Here is a 15,824-nt window from a genome sequence, read left to right as displayed (position 1 = left end):
TTTGCTTACTCTCTCCCCTCCCCCACGCCGTTATCACCTTACCTGGCCGCAAGTGTGTGTGCGGGTTGTGCAGCCACACCCAGCCACTCTGAATCCACCAACCAGCTCCTCGAAGAGCCAGAAACTCCAACGAGGTGCATTTCCTGTGTTTGTTGAGAGTAGAATGAAGCAGGACAGCACAAGCTAGCCACTCGCGTACTTTTGTTCTTAGGGATTTCACGCCCACGCCAAGGCGGGGGGGACGAGACCGTGCAGAATTCTGGTTTTTGTGAGAGATGATTTACGAGAGATGGGCTCGGCGGGAGCCGCTTATTGAGGACAACGAGAGCCAAGGGTGTTGAAGGAGGAGGGGAGAGGATAAGTGCCAATCTGTTGAGACTTGTTTGGGAATTTGAAGAAGGAAGGAGGTGGGGAGAGATAGAAAGCCAGCCAGAAAGTGGAGGGGAGTTGAGGCGTAAACAGCAGGATTTTTAACCATTTTGTAACACATTTCAGGTTTATTGAGTCATCCGGGACAATGTGAAAGTGGTGCAAGCGTCTCTTTGTGTGTTGTGTAGTCGCCATGCTTGAGAGCTGAGCAGGATCAGGGGGGGGGAGACTAACTCTCCCCACAACTTCACATTCAGGTGAGTGGCTTCTCTTCGTGGGATTTCTACATAAACACGACGTGCTGTGAGTTTTTTTAGTTTTAGTTTTTGTGGTCCTGTGCAATGCGGGTCTTATTCTGTCAAGACGTAAGTGTTAAATGTCGTGCCTATGTGTAACAGGCCCGTGTTTTCTCAAAGGCCTCCTTTGGTATGCCGTGCTTTGCTGGTTGACACTGGATTCTTAGAAAAACTGTAGGAGGGTGTCAGCTTTTCTTCGTTTTTTGCCTCTGTAAATTGGAGGCTGCGTTAAGCTACGATGTAGCATGAAGCTCTGCAACAGCGAGGAATGGAACGCGTTGAAACTTGTTGAAATGTCTTTGTTTTTGCTTCATGATATACGCTGTGAGCCTTTGCTTTTGTAACCGTGCTGTGTGAAATGTGTTTAGGTTCTACAAATTATGATACCATGGGGAGCAAAAGGCCAACCTGCACCGTGTTGGAATCTTTCCCAAATACAAAGACACGTGACTGCAACCTTAGTTCAGGGGGGAGAATCTCCAGGGATTCCAGTCCGAGGGCGGCCATGACCACCCGGTCAGATCGGGAAGAGGGACGGCGGGATCGGGAAAGAGAGAAAGCGAAAGACAAGTCCAGGTTCAGAGATGCGGACCTCCGCGAGAGGTACCATGAGCCGGGCCCCGCTCCCAGGATGAGGGAGGCCCCGCGAGATAAGAGGCGTGACGAGAGAAGGAACGGGAGGCCGCTGTCGACTTTGGAGAGGGAGTTCGAGAAGCAGATGGAATGGGACGTGAAGAAGGGGGACACATTTCCCAGGATGAGAAGAAGCCGTGAGCGGGATAAAGGACCAGAGCACGGGCGCCAAAGAGAAAAGCCCAGAAGGACGGAGACCGATGCCTGGGAGCGGGACAGAGAACGGGCTCGGCACAGAGAGATGGAAAGAGTTGAATGGAGAAAGTATGAAAAATACAGGCAAAGACATCAGGTGTCCAACCTTGCTCCCCGAAACCACGGGAGAGACCCGCCGCCGGGGGGCTCGCGGGAGAGGAGGGAAAGGGACGGTGCGAGAAGGAGGGAAATCTCGGGTGGGAGAGAGGTGAGGGTGCCCTCGCCGCATAGTCGAAGAGACGGGGGCTCGCGTCCAGGTAGGGAGGATTGGGATAGGACCCGCAGGAAAGCCGGGGCGAGGGGCACCAGGAGCGAGGGAGACAGTGACGAGAGAGAGACGGGACGGGTAAGGGCGAGGGAAAGGGATGAGTTGGCGTATCAACACAGCAGAAGCGAAGGGGACAGCAAGGGAGGCGGCGGAAGAGACAGACGTAGAGGTACAGACCGACCGGGGAGGGGGGAGGAGAGGGAGGAGAGACGCCGGGGGGCAAGCAAAGTTGACGAGAGAGCGGCGGGGGACGGGGGAGGGCGGACCGGGCAACGGAGAGAGAGGGAGTACTACAGAGCGCGTGGGCTGAGGGAGGAAAGGCAAAGACAGGAAAGAGAGGCTGACCCTAGGTGGGATGACACAACGCTCAAGGAGGCGGCCCCGAGGGCGCCGCCGAAATCTCAGAGCAGCGGAGAGTGGAGTAGCGACATGGATAATGACCCGCGGCGCAGGCGAGACGGAGACGGTCACGGAGAGGGCGAGTCGGGCAGGGAAGGCGAGCGGGAGGACGGTATGAGTCCAGCCAGAGCCGAGAGACGGGAGCAAAGGCGAAGCCGGATAGACGGCAAAGAGACGGCAGCCAGTCAGAGACGGATGTGGTTAGAACCACAGAGGGGCAGGAATAGCAAAGAGTCATCTCAAGAGGACGACTTTGGAGACAGAGAGAGGCCCGTCAGGGAGGGAGAACGTGTCGAAAGTCGGAGACACGAGGACGCCGAGCGGCGGGAGGGGACGAATGATGACCACGTGGGGGAGTTAGATAGTCTGTCGGCCAGCGATGGAGATATTGGGGAAATCTGGCGGAGGGATGTCGAGGGAGGGAGCAATAGCGAGGACAGCGAAGGGGGAAGTGAGACGGGGTGGAGGCCGGACAAAGAACGAATGCTCTCCGGAGAGGACGGATTCGTGACCGTGTCCAGCGGCGGCGAGGACGAGCGAGAGGAGTTTCTGGACTGTCAGGACTATTGGGAAGGTGGGGACACAGATGACAACTCCTCTAACCCGAGGGAGGAACATGCTAATGAAGAGGAACTAACGGAGAGGGGAAGGGAGCCCAAATACGTCTTTTGCGTCATTGGCCAAACGTTACCGCCACCGGAGTCTGACCGGGTGTCGCCGTCACCCGCCGAGGAGGAAGAGGAAGAAGAAGAGCCAAGACAAAACCTCCTTTCAGAAAGTCTCGGTCACAGTTTCGACAGCGTCAGCCGCCAACCGCCGTTTGGCCCGCGTTTGTCACCCGGGAGGACCGACGAGCACCTGACAAACAGTCACCAAAGGTTTTCTTTGCCGGATGATCCGAGAATGAGGCCCAGGCAAACGGAACACCCGTACGCCGAAATCGGGCCCTTTAATAGGGACTCGGAAACGGAAAAACTCCTCATGAAGTGGAGGGAGAGGAGTAAAGCGATTGCCGAAAGGGAGGAAGTCTCCTCTCTCCCAAAGAATCCTTACGCCAATGTCTACCCTCAGGTGACGTTCGATCAAATTCTACCCGCTTTGGAAGGACTTGACGTCGACTTGATGAGCCCGGAACAAAAGGAGGCCATACGGATCCGAATGAGCGGCGCCTGGAGCATGTCCGAGGAACCCAAGCGCCATTCGCAAGCCCCGCACCTTAAGTGGGCCAAAAACGTGGTACGGGAAATCCTGGGACACTCCGGGGAAGAAATTACCGAGGACCACGGCTCAAGAGAACCGGCGCCCACTCCGTTGCAGGAGGAGGAGTCCCAACCGGCCGCCGGCCGGCAGGAGACGGCGGAGATGTCTTCTCATAACTCGAGCGAAGACGAACTGCACTCTGAACCCGAGCTGGAGCTGGAAGAGGAAGAGTCTCTGGAGGTGGAGGTGGAGGAGGAGGGACCCAGAGGTACGAGGCAAGGCCGGCAAGACATGCATGCTGACCAGTTTTCAGCCATGCATGCAGACACACCCTCACACTACATTCATGCCGACACATTGGTAGACGTAGAAGGGACGAAGGATCCAAAGACGACGATGCGTAATGAGTCTGAACCTTGGCCTGATCGAACTTTGGATAAGTTAACCGCAGACGCGAATACGGCCGACCCTGAGCAACAGAATTGTGAGGGTGAGGAAGAGACAAACAGACGGGGGGACATGGACATGTTTTTGTGCGTGAGCAACACTTTGTATAAGCCGAGCAGCTGTCCTATTCTCAATTGTAAGTCTCCATTGGAGTTCCAAACGATTTCTGGAGAGGGTGAGGATGAAGTGGAATGGGAGGAAGAGGAGGAAGGGGAGACAGGTTTTCCAGAGGGTCAGGGTTCGACCGAGGTAGCGTCTGAAACTGATGAGAGTAGCGTAGATGGAGCGGACCCGGCGGCGAGGAAACCGGGAGGCGCCGCCCTGACGAGCACCAGCAGTTTTCGGGATCTGGGTCCCGAAGCGCGTTTGAGGAGACGGGGGATCCGTAAGACCGCCGAAAGAAGAAACGAGGCACTGGTAGAGGTGGAAGAGGAGGAAGGTGTTGCGGGGGATCGCAGAACTCGAATATTCACTACAACAGGTAACCCCAATAACAGGCAGTCTCTGATTCTGATTCTTTGAGTTGCTTTATACAGGGTGTCCCAAAAAGACCAATCAAAACTGATTTCATAGTCTAAAACCCGAGACGGTCGAGACCGGTCTGGGTTGTCAGACCACATTTTGAAGGTCTTGAGCTCAGTCAATTCTGGTCTCGGGCAGATCGCTGCGAAAAAAACATTGGATCTTTCTCGATAAAGTTTGAAACGTAAAGCATATCTCATGATTTTTTCGGGACATTTTGTGTTTTGCTTGATTGAGCCTTGAACTGATTCAATAGTAATCAAACCCAAACCCTCAAATTTCCTGTATTGTGCGTCATCCTCTTAACTTATGATACCCCAAAACCCACGTAAGGGTGGAATCTCCCAATTTGATTTCTTCAGATCACATATTTTTGCTTTCACTCTTACTTTGCAGTGCATGCGTCCATACCTGTCAACCTCTGCCGATAACTGCCCTTATAAATGATTATGATTCCCCTTACAAACCCCCCCAAAAACCTTACAAACACCGTACGACTCGTACGAGTCGTACGGTGTTTGTAAGGTTTTTGGGGGGTTTGTAAGGGGAATCATAATCATTTATAAGGGCAGTTATCGGCAGAGGTTGACAGGTATGTGCGTCACAGGTGAGATTGTAATTGGGTGGTGGGCGGAGTCAAGCCGAGGTGGAAGTAGTGAAGAAAACCAAACGCCGGGAAATTGATTAGGGTTAGAAAGCGAGACGCTCGAATCAGCCGCTGTCACCGTTTCCTCTTCTTACACTTCTTAACTCCACTCCTCAACAATTTCAAGACTTTTTACTACTTCACAATTACTTTTATGGGAATGCGGGTGTGTCATATTTTGACAGTTCAACCCTTGCTCATTGCAGATGAGGATGATCGCAGTAAAAGCTGGGGAGAGGTGGAACTCAGGTCAGTCCAAATCTCTAAAAAAAAATCAAACATTTCCAATGATCTATCCAGTTTGTCTTTTCTTATATGACAAACAACTGCTGCCGTATTTTTCCAGAAACGTTTTGGACACCATCGGAAGACGAAAAAGGAACTCCAAGTTTTTCAGTGAGTACCTCGACACTTGGTCCATATGCTAAAAACCAATCCGACGCGAGTTAGCACATGTCTAAATTATTTTGAAATGTCTTCTCTCGTTCTTTTATGGGACAAAAGTGCGTCCTGCCTTGGACTTCAGTTGCAAGGACGTAGAATATAAATAGAACTCCTCGGCGGGAAACATTCCGAGGTTGTTTTCGCTGTAATTTCCTAATAAATCTTAAACGGGCGTTTTACTTTGGCGGGGGCGCGCTGAAGTTCCTTCAGATGTATACCGTGGCCTTGTGAGCAGACGGGAAAAGCGTGACGCACTGGCTCATTTCCCTTTAGCGTACGTGATTCATCTGTGCAGAAAACCTGGCTTAAGGCCCTCCCACCGCTTTGCAAACAATTTTCGAGCTAAACCACTCCAAAAGAAAAGTCGATGTTTGGCTTTTGGCAGATGTTCGACCCTTTTTAGGGCAAGTGTCTGTTTTTGGTCATAAAAAAAGAAGTAATCCCCAGAAAAAGCTGGCATCCACACATGTGGACATCAGGTTTTGGGCTGTTTAGGTGCATGTTGAATGCTCGTGTCTTTTATTTTGAGTAGAGTTTTATGTATGAATTAAATTTGAAAAGAAATAAGTAAAGAAGAAAAAAACTGATTGGGAATACTTTTTCCATTTTTGTTTATATTATATTTTAAATGAAATATGCAAATTTAAAAAATGACTGTATTTGACTACATTTTTTTCTAAATTAAATGCTATTTTTCATCTATTTATAAAATTTAGAAACTAAATAAATTTTAGTTTTTATTATATTTTAAATGAAAGATGCTAATAATTTTTTTTACTGACTTTGACTGATTTTTTTTCTAAATTAAATGTTATTTTTATCTATTTTGACAAATATATTTATAAAAAATGTGTTCCTGTCCAGTTTTTTTTACTTGGATAAAAAAAAATTATAAAAAGGGCAAAATAATTACTGCTAACTTTTTAGATGCCATTAACGGCGCTAGACATCCAATCCATTTTGAATTGGAAGAGCCAACGAACATCCGTCCACAATCGTCCAAAGTCCAACTGGATTGGACATCTGGCACTGTCAATGGCAGCCAATGAGTTCACCAAAGCACCCTATAAAGGGTTAACAAGCCAGGGCAACCATGACTAATGCAGATGTCAAAAGTGTATGTTGGAAGACTTTGTATGTGTGTGTGTATGTATGTGTCTGCGAGCTGCAGGCAGGTTTGCGCAAGCGTTAATATCGACAAACTTGCGGGAAAAGCAGCTGCCGCTTGTGACTTTGCATTCCAGCAAGCATGTGTAAATGAGATGATATGATCGAGTTCTTTTTTTTTCTTTCTTTCTTCTTCTCACATCCTGTTCTTGGCTTCCACACAACAGATCGCGCCCAACTCTACCAGCAGTACAGCGAGGCAGCCCAGAACTTTGAAATCCTACGCCAATCCCGCTCCGACGTCCCGTCGGCTTGCGAGGACAGTTCGGCGTCCCCCGCTCCGTCCCCACCGCCGGCCCGCCGCCCTCTGCCGCCGCTGCCCCCCATCCCGCACCCGCATTCGCTGTCCCACGCGGGCTCCATCACCAGCGTGAAAAGCTTGCCTCTCCCGGAGCCCCCCAGGAGCGAGGGCAGGCCTTCGTCCCCCCGCCTCTCCATCGCGCTCACGGAGTCGGCCACGTTGTGGCGAGAACTGCCCGGCGTCCGGAACAGCGGCGAGCTGGAGGACATCACGGAGGACGAGAGGCGACTTCAAGAGGTAATGTGCAGAAACACACCTTTTCTGAACTGCTTATCATCACAAGGGTCGCGAGGGTGGAAGGAAGGAGCGCTTCTGCAGATCCTTCCTCCCATCAGCTGTCAGCCTCTTTAACAAAACAAATGGCTGAGTGTTAAGACCTACCGTATGCATGCATGTACATCTATGTGTATGTATGTATATATCTGCTTATATATATGTGTGTATATATATATATATATATATATATATATATATATATATATATATATATATATATATATATATATATATATATATATATGTATGTGTATGTATATATGTATATATATATATGTATGTGTATGTATATATGTATGTATGTATATATATATATATATATGTATATATATATATACACATACATATATATATATATATATATATACACAAACATATATATATATATATATATATATATATATATATATATGTGTGTGAGTATATATATATTTCAGCAACATGCTTATTTAATCGTGTATTTATTTGTTAACTTACTTATTACCTATCTATTTATGTCTAAAATGCCTTTCCTATTTCTGCATCCTTACCCTCTTGCTACCGCGACTACGAAATTTCCCGAATATGGGATAAAGTTATCCAATCCAATCCAACTAACTACGCGCACTAGGCAGGGGACACCCTGAATCGGTCGGTGGCCAGCCAATCGCAGGGTATAAGGAGACCGACAACCATTCATGATCACACTTATACCTTGGGGCAATTTAGAGTGCTCAACCAGCTAGCATGCATGTTTTTGGGACATGGGAGAAAACCGGTGTACCCAAAAAAAAACACACAAATTTAACACAGTGAGAACCGACCCGGGATCGAACCCTCGACCCCAGAACTGTCACACCGACGCGCTAACCATGTCCATTTCAACCATACTAGTTGAAATGAATTTGATATCTATGACTATCAATGGCAGCAAAATGGCAACAAGAGTTATTACGGCAAAATTCCCTTTCTGACCTCTGCAACCTTTGACCTGATTACCCGAAATCCACTCACCTTTTCATATCACAAAAATCCAGCTAGTTTGATAACAAGCCCTTTGTCTGTTCTTGAGTGACTGCCAAATTCCTTTTCTGACCTCTGTGACCTTTGACCTCATGACCCTGAACATTTATTCACCATCCTGAAACGTTGACAAGAATCCCCGTACTCGTTCTTGAGTTATCTTGAAAAAACTTTGTTAGCATTGTCTGCATAATACCTGTCAAAATGTTATTTCTACCAAAGCTAATACGTTGTTATCCATCTTTGTCATTTTTCTTTCTTTTGGATGGATTTTTGAAAATATTGAAGCAAAATGCAATCATTTAATTAATGTGAAAAAAGTGTTTTTTTTAACGCGAACAAGGCCTTTTTTGCCGATGTCAACACGCTCGACTAGCACAAACCAGATATTTACATTATTTATGAAAATGAGTCAAACTGAACTTCCCCATTTCTTGTCAATTGGCAATACAACAATATTAAGAAATAGATGTTTCTTATCAACTATAAATCTCCGCTAACCTTACTTCAAAACATCAACGAATCTGAAAACAAAAAGCAAAAAAGGTGCCTTACTCAATTTTACGAACAAAGCTCCTTCGGGGGTTCGTTCGACATCAGCGGCCTGCGATTTGTGTTCATCGAGGCGTAACCACAATGAATCACTCGCCGTCTGTTTTGACTTCGCAACTCTTGGCTACTAAAAATGATGACAGAAATACTGGAATTTCCCCATTCTTCTCCTGGCAGAAGGAGCCGTCCGTGCATGCGTAATCACCGATATGCCGTTACCAGTTAACTTTTCAACAGAATCGGCGTCCGGACTTCCACTTTTTTTGCAAAAAGACGTCACCGAGCGACCCGTTGCTCATCGCCGCCGATATTCCTGTCATCGTAGGTGCGTTTCGAAGTGGTGACCTCCGAGGCGTCCTACTGCCGCAGTCTGGACATTGTGGTCGAGCATTTCGTCAAGTGCAAACAGCTGGGGGCGCTGCTGGCCACCCAGGATCGGAATTGGCTCTTTTCCCGACTGGCGGACGTCCGCGCCATCAGCCACAGGTAAGACATTATTTCCATCGGATGCCAAAGTGCGCCTCTATTTTTTTTTTTAAACCTGGTTCTGGAATTATTTACATCACATGTGTCAAAGTGGCGGCCCGGGGGCCAAATCTGGCCCGCCGCATCATTTTGTGTGGCCCGGGAAAGTAAATCATGAGTGCCGACTTTCTGTTTTAGGTTAAAATTAAAATGAATAGTATAGATGTATATTAAATTTCCTGATTTTTTTTCCCCCTTTTAAATCAATAATTGTCATTTTTTAATCCATTTTTTTCTGTGTTTTTTAGTTCAAAAATCATTTTGTAAAATCTAAAATAAATTAAAAAGCTCAAATAAACATTGTTTTAGATATATATAAAAAAATGAATATTCAGGGCTTTTAATCCAGTTCTTTTAATCCATTTATTAAAAAAAAATCTAAATATTATATCTAAAATGGCCCGGCCCACGTGAAATCGAGTTGACGTTAAAGTGGCCCGCGAACCAACCCGAGTCTGACACCCCTGATTTACATCATTAATTGAAGAGTTATTGCAACTTCAAGAGGTAATGCGCAGAAACACACTTTTTCTGAACTGCTTATCCTCACAAGGGTCGCGGGGGTGGAAGGAAGGAGCGCTTCCGCAGATCCTTCCTCCCATCAGCTGTCAGGCTCTTTAACAAAACAAATGGCTGAGTGTTAAGACCTACCGTATGCATCCATGTACATCTATGTGTATGTATGTATATATGTGTATGTACACGTATGTGTGTGTGTATATATACGTGTATGTGTGTGCATGTGTGTGTGTGTGTTTATACATGTTCATTATACTTGTATAATGAAAATAATAGCATTTCAATGGAATTGAATGTGGGTTTTGCGTTCCTTAGTTTCTTGTCAAAGCTGGAGGAACGCCTGGAGTCGGACATCATGCACTTCACCGTGTGTGACATCATCGCTCGCCACTGCCAGCGCTTCAAGATGGTTTACGTCCCCTACCTCACAAACCAGTCCTACCAGGATGCCACCTATCAGAGACTCATGTGAGATATTCCTCCAGGCATCACGCCGCCGAACATGACTCGCTGGGCTCCAAATCATTCTCACCTTTGCCTTTTAGGAACGAGAATCCGGGCTTCAGGCGCATTGTGGAGAAGTTGGAAAGAAGTCCTGTTTGTCAGAGACTGCCTTTGCGTTCCTTCCTTGTCCTTCCGTTCCAAAGAATTACACGAATCAAGCTGCTGGTCCAGGTAGGGTTTTGTATTCCATTTTTTTTCCTCTTTATTTGTCTTTGTTGACATATTTAACAAGTCTTGTTTGCGTCCTTTCCAGAACATCGTGAAGAGAACGACTGCGGGCACGGCAGAAGCCACGCAAGCCATTAAAGCATTGAGACTTTTAGAGAAGGTACATTTTATTTGACACCAAAATCCCCCAAAATTATTGCTAACTAGATTTCATATGGGCCCAACCGGTTTATTTTTGGCCCAAAAAAGGTATATCTCTTACCACCATTGAACGTTTTTTTTTTTTTTAATGGAAAAAAATCTAAGGAAAAACGTCTATCTTTTAATTTTTTAAAAGATTTATTATGCAAATGTTGTATACTATCAATATATAGGTGTGCATTTGACTATTTTTTTAACCTAAAACTAAAAAGGGAAAAATGTGAATATGTTCTTTTAATTTTTTGCATTAAAATATTGATATATTTCTTGTATAATGTAACTCCAGTAAATATTCTGTAATGTTTTTTTAACGTTTTAAATGTTGGTTAAATAAGTATACAGTAATCCCTCGAATATTGCGGTTAATGTCGACCAGGGGTGTCAGATTCGGGTTGGTTCGCGGGGCGCTTTAACGTCAACTTGATTTCACGTGGGCCGGACCATTTTAGATATAATATTTAGATTTTTTTTATAAATGAATTAAAAGAACTGAATTAAAAGCCCTGAATATTCAGTTTGTTATAAATCTAAAACAATGTTTATTTTAGCTTTTTTTAAATATATGTTTAGATTTTACAAAATGATTTTTGAACTAAAAATACAGAAATAAATGGATTAAAAAATTACAATTATTGATTTGAAAGGGGGAAAATCAGGAAAATTAATACACATCTATACTCTTCATTTTAATTTGATCCTAAAACAGAAAGTCGGCACTCGTGATTTACTTTCCCGGGCCACGCAAAATGATGCGGCGGGCCAGATTTGGCCCCCCGGGCCGCCACTTTGACACATATGATGTAGACCAAACATGGCCGCGATAATTGAAAAATCGCAAAGTACGGTCACCCTTTTTATAACTACCTTTTTTTTCCCTTCAGTACTGAGTCCTAGTAGCAAGAGTGGCTTCCGCTTACAAGTTCCAGCGTGGATTTTCACATTTTTATGAACTTGAAAAAATATTAATAATTAATAGCAGAAAAAATCCCGTAGAATGAATTAGCGATAAGTGAAGTCTCGATAATCGAGGGAAGGCTGTTTATGTATTAACTTAAAAAAAACATTAAACCGTGATTATTTCTGTAGTTCTTGATCATTTTTGAACTTTAGAGACAATTTGATTTAAAAGGGGGAAAATCAGGAAATGTCATATACATCTATACTCTTCATTTTAATTTGATCCTAAAACAGAAAGTCTGCACTCATGATTTACTTTTCCTTTTTCTCTCTAGCTGATCCAAGAGAGTAACGACAGCATCTCCCAAATGAAAAGCATCGAGTCGTTGGTGTGTCTCAGTGCCAAGGTGGACTTTGAGTGCAGGGTATGTAAGGGAGTTTTTTTGCTGCAATTTCCCAGAAGAAAAATGGCTATAAATAATCTCATTTTCCCCGTTGCAGACGCTTCCTCTCATCAGTCAATCTCGGAGGTTAGTGCGGGAGGGACCGGTCACCGAACTGATTGATTTCTCCCTCAAGGACACGGAGAGGAATATCTACATGCACTTATTTAACGACTACCTGCTACTTTCACAACAAAAAGAGTGAGTCAGCATTTGAACGAAATAGATACACGTGATCTTTAACAACATCCTGTCGTGGATGCATCATCTTTATCTCTTCGATTTTACCGTGGAGGATTATTATTCATTTATGATACAGTGGTACCTCGACATACGATTTTAATCCGTTCCGGGACTGAGCTCGTATGTCGAGCTTCTCGTAACTCGAGCAAACGTTTCCCATTGAAATGAACTAAAAACAAATTAATTCGTTCCGACCCTCTGAAAAAACACCAAAAACAGGATATTGGATTGGAAAAAATGTTTTATTTCTTCTAATTCGCCATCTATTAACAAAGTAACACATAACTAGTGGTTTAATAGTAATAAAATGGGTTTAATTCAACTAAAATTGGGCGGATTTCGCCGACGGGAGAGAGAGACGCACAGAGGGGGCGGGTTGGGGTTTCGGAGGGACTTTATCCACGACAACGCACTCGTAACGGAACAAACAAATTTAAATGAACTTGGATTAATATATACAGACACACTCAAACATACATTTAATGTAACTTTAGACAACTGAATTCTAATTTTGTTTTAATTTTTTTTACCTTCGTTCTGGCCGGGTTAGTTGTTTGCCACGCCTCCACCCTCCCGTTCGCTATCGATGGGCTGTTTGCTGTTGTATTCCCTTCAAAATATTCCGAAAATGATGCACACAAATGTCCTCACAATAGGATAATGCACGACCACTTGCCAACGAGAAGTAGTCTTGAATGAGCGATCGCGGGAGCTAACAGGCTAAGGAAGGAATAACTGCCTACCCACGTATTGATTGTGGGTAATGAAGTTTTATTCTGGGAAAGGGTGCCATTGGCTATTGCCATCGGTGTTGTGTGCACGAGTATACTTCATTACCCAGAAAGCCCTCTTTTTGCTCGCGCATGCGCGTTGTGCGTTTCCTGGTCGATGCGTAGGGGAAACTTGTCTGAATAAATCGTTCAGTGCTCGTAGATATCTGTTATACACGAAAGAGATGCGGCAAAAAAAAGACAGTCCGCTACAATGATAAACAGCCTCTCATGTCATGGCCACCTGGCTTTCTCGCATCGCGAAATGTTTCTCGTATCTAGGGCGAATTATTCAATCGAAATTTTCATCGTACCTCAAGCATGTCATAGGTCGAGCTGATCGTAGGTCAATGTACCACTGTATTTGGATTTTCTTTCAACACATCTTTTTGATATGACTCCATCGAACCAAGCGCCAAAATGAAGACAACTTGGAAAGAGTTACACGTTACATAAATCCATAGTTATCGTAAAATTCTCCAATTTCCAACATAAAACAAGTTCAAAATGAACTACGACCACCCGGCGCTCTCTAACGGCTAACTCGGAGAGCATTCATTTAAACTGGGAGGAGCCATTGACCTTCATTCATCCCTCCCCATCAGAATGAATTGGACCTGTGAAGTCATAAGAGGTTTATAAAAAAAAAATCAGTTGACTAAAAATAAACATAGGCCACACTTATTTGAATGCATATGTTCATTTTTCATTCAATTTGTTATATATAAATATTTATTGACCATCACAAAACAAGACCATTCAATGTCAAACAAGGTCCACAAAATATTGCCCTATGTTTGAAACCCCTGTTATTGATCAATAAAATGAAAACAAAAAAAATTAATAAATTCCATAGCATTTTCGTCTAATCGCGTATTGTGCTTCTTTCAGAGGGGGGAAATTTACGGTGATAGACCACGCCCCCGTGGCGGAGCTGCGCGCGGAGAACTGCCGCGTCAAACTTCACTCCCTGCAGAAAAACCTCTTCAGACTGCACACGTTGCAAAAATCCTTGCTGCTAAGGACCGACACACAGTGAGAAGCGACGTATTTTATACTAAAAAAACAAAAGTTTTGAGGATATACGCTAATTTTTCTGCCTTTTTTCAGGAGTGATAAGCTACGCTGGATATCCGCCCTTTCCCGTCCTCACCCTGAAGTCGATTTTTCTTCGGCACAAGGTAAATGCTTGCTCTATTATGTTATAGATCTATGTTATGAACTGCAATTTCTGTCTCACTGTGGTAAGGTCCAGTATTTGTGTTTTACTGTTAATATGATTTTCAATACAGGGTTATCTCACAGTATGGGCCTACAAAAATTATCGATACATGGCCCAGGAAACCAATCGATGATATTTTGCGATACAACTATATTAAAGAAGAAAAAAATATATATTTCTAATAGGAAAAAATGCAATCTTCATTGTTTGCACATTCATCCTATTTCCGTCTGGTTTTAGATTTCCCACAGATGCAGTGCATCCGGGCTGTTGTGGCCCAGCAGCCTGATGAGTTATCGTTAGAAAAAGCTGACATCATACTGGTGCACCAGCAGAGCAGCGACCGTAAGACCACCTTTATTTCCAGTCCTTTTTATGTGTACCGTATTTTCACGACCGCAGTGTCAGTAACGAGTGCTATTTCTGTATTTGACAAAGGACGCACCATTTTTAAAGCCGCAGCCAGGCATGGCAAAACATACACCAGCTTAAACATACGGACACACGCTAAAAACACGTTTTTAAAAAGGCAACGGAAGCAAAAATGAGTTGGGTTGTACTTTATTTAGCCATTTTACAATGTACTCACGTCATCATCACCCACAAATCCATCAAAGTCCTCATGTTCTGTGTCCGAATTGAACAATTGTCCAAATGAGTCATCGAAAACGCTGAGTTTTATACGTTCGTCCAGGCGGCCACAATCCATTCGCAAATAGTAGCTAGCTAGTAGCTAGTGTAACTATTCCAACGCTGCCTTCCATGCTTCGTAAAGCTGTGTTGATGTCGATGTCCAGGCCAACATCTAGCAGCAGGAGTTCTTTTGTAAATCCAGCCGGAATGACGGCGAGCACCAAATGAGTGTGCTCGCTGTCATACTGGGTGTATTGACAAAAGAACTATATATCCCAGCAGTCACTGCGCAGTACTTTTTCTACGGGGAAAATAGTAGAGTCTGGGGCTGCTTGCCGTACTTGTGAGAGCTGTAGAGGATGGTGTACCCTATCGACTGATTTATTTTATTTTATCTTGATAACAATTTTAGTATTGGTCCATATATAAAGCGCACTGGATTATAAGGCGCCCTGTCTATTTTGGAGAAAATTTAAGACTTTTAAGTGCGCCTTATAGTCGTGAAAATATGGTACTTTGGATTTTACCCTCATATTTTGTGTTTTTCGGGGTTTCCAAAGATTGGGTCGAGGGCACCAGACTGTCCGATGGACATCGCGGATGGGTACCGGAATCACATTTGGAATTGATCAGCAACGCCAGGGTCCGACAGCGCAACCTTTCGGATGCTCTCAAACTTGCAACGGCCGCGGTGTGAGTGGCGGCAGAAAAAGCTGGAGGTTGAAATGAAAAGATTTTTGCGCAACATTTCTGCCTTTTAAGGACACTGAGATTTTCGACCAACTATGGGAGATAAGGCAAAATCATACATTTGTTATATCAACTAAAGAGGGGAAGATGAGTTGATGACGAATGTGTCATCAGCTCGAGTCCCCGCATACATGAACAATTGAGGATTTAATGTAAAAAATGTGATACTTTGCAAATGTACAGGACATTTTAGGGAATGTTTCAATAAATTTAGATTTCAATCACGTGTAAA

The 15,824-nt window shown here is 44.4% G+C and overlaps 1 protein-coding gene across 3 annotated transcripts in view; it reads left to right on the top strand.

Annotated features, from left to right (window-relative positions):
- arhgef5 (Rho guanine nucleotide exchange factor (GEF) 5) overlaps positions 1–15,824 on the top strand; it is a 23,320-nt gene extending 7,496 nt beyond the window's left edge. Inside the window, exons 1-16 of one of the 3 annotated variants that reach the window (XM_077597817.1) lie at positions 141–407; positions 496–626; positions 1,034–4,288; positions 5,182–5,224; positions 5,322–5,371; positions 6,754–7,124; positions 9,043–9,203; positions 10,077–10,229; positions 10,307–10,436; positions 10,519–10,593; positions 11,867–11,956; positions 12,033–12,175; positions 13,879–14,022; positions 14,098–14,168; positions 14,450–14,554; positions 15,403–15,824. In XM_077597817.1, coding sequence (XP_077453943.1) covers positions 1,054–4,288; positions 5,182–5,224; positions 5,322–5,371; positions 6,754–7,124; positions 9,043–9,203; positions 10,077–10,229; positions 10,307–10,436; positions 10,519–10,593; positions 11,867–11,956; positions 12,033–12,175; positions 13,879–14,022; positions 14,098–14,168; positions 14,450–14,554; positions 15,403–15,539 — 4,908 coding nt within the window. In that variant the 5' untranslated portion in view covers positions 141–407; positions 496–626; positions 1,034–1,053 and the 3' untranslated portion in view covers positions 15,540–15,824. Of the gene's footprint in view, positions 1–140; positions 627–1,033; positions 4,289–5,181; positions 5,225–5,321; positions 5,372–6,753; positions 7,125–9,042; positions 9,204–10,076; positions 10,230–10,306; positions 10,437–10,518; positions 10,594–11,866; positions 11,957–12,032; positions 12,176–13,878; positions 14,023–14,097; positions 14,169–14,449; positions 14,555–15,402 lie in introns of those variants that run through there. The other 2 variants (XM_077597816.1, XM_077597818.1) reach the window with 2 other exon arrangements.

This window comes from Stigmatopora argus, chromosome 4, assembly GCF_051989625.1.
Source record: "Stigmatopora argus isolate UIUO_Sarg chromosome 4, RoL_Sarg_1.0, whole genome shotgun sequence".
Taxonomy (NCBI): domain Eukaryota; kingdom Metazoa; phylum Chordata; class Actinopteri; order Syngnathiformes; family Syngnathidae; genus Stigmatopora; species Stigmatopora argus.
The sequence above is the reverse complement of the archived record's forward strand: the minus strand, read 5'-3'. Positions and strand labels throughout refer to the sequence as shown.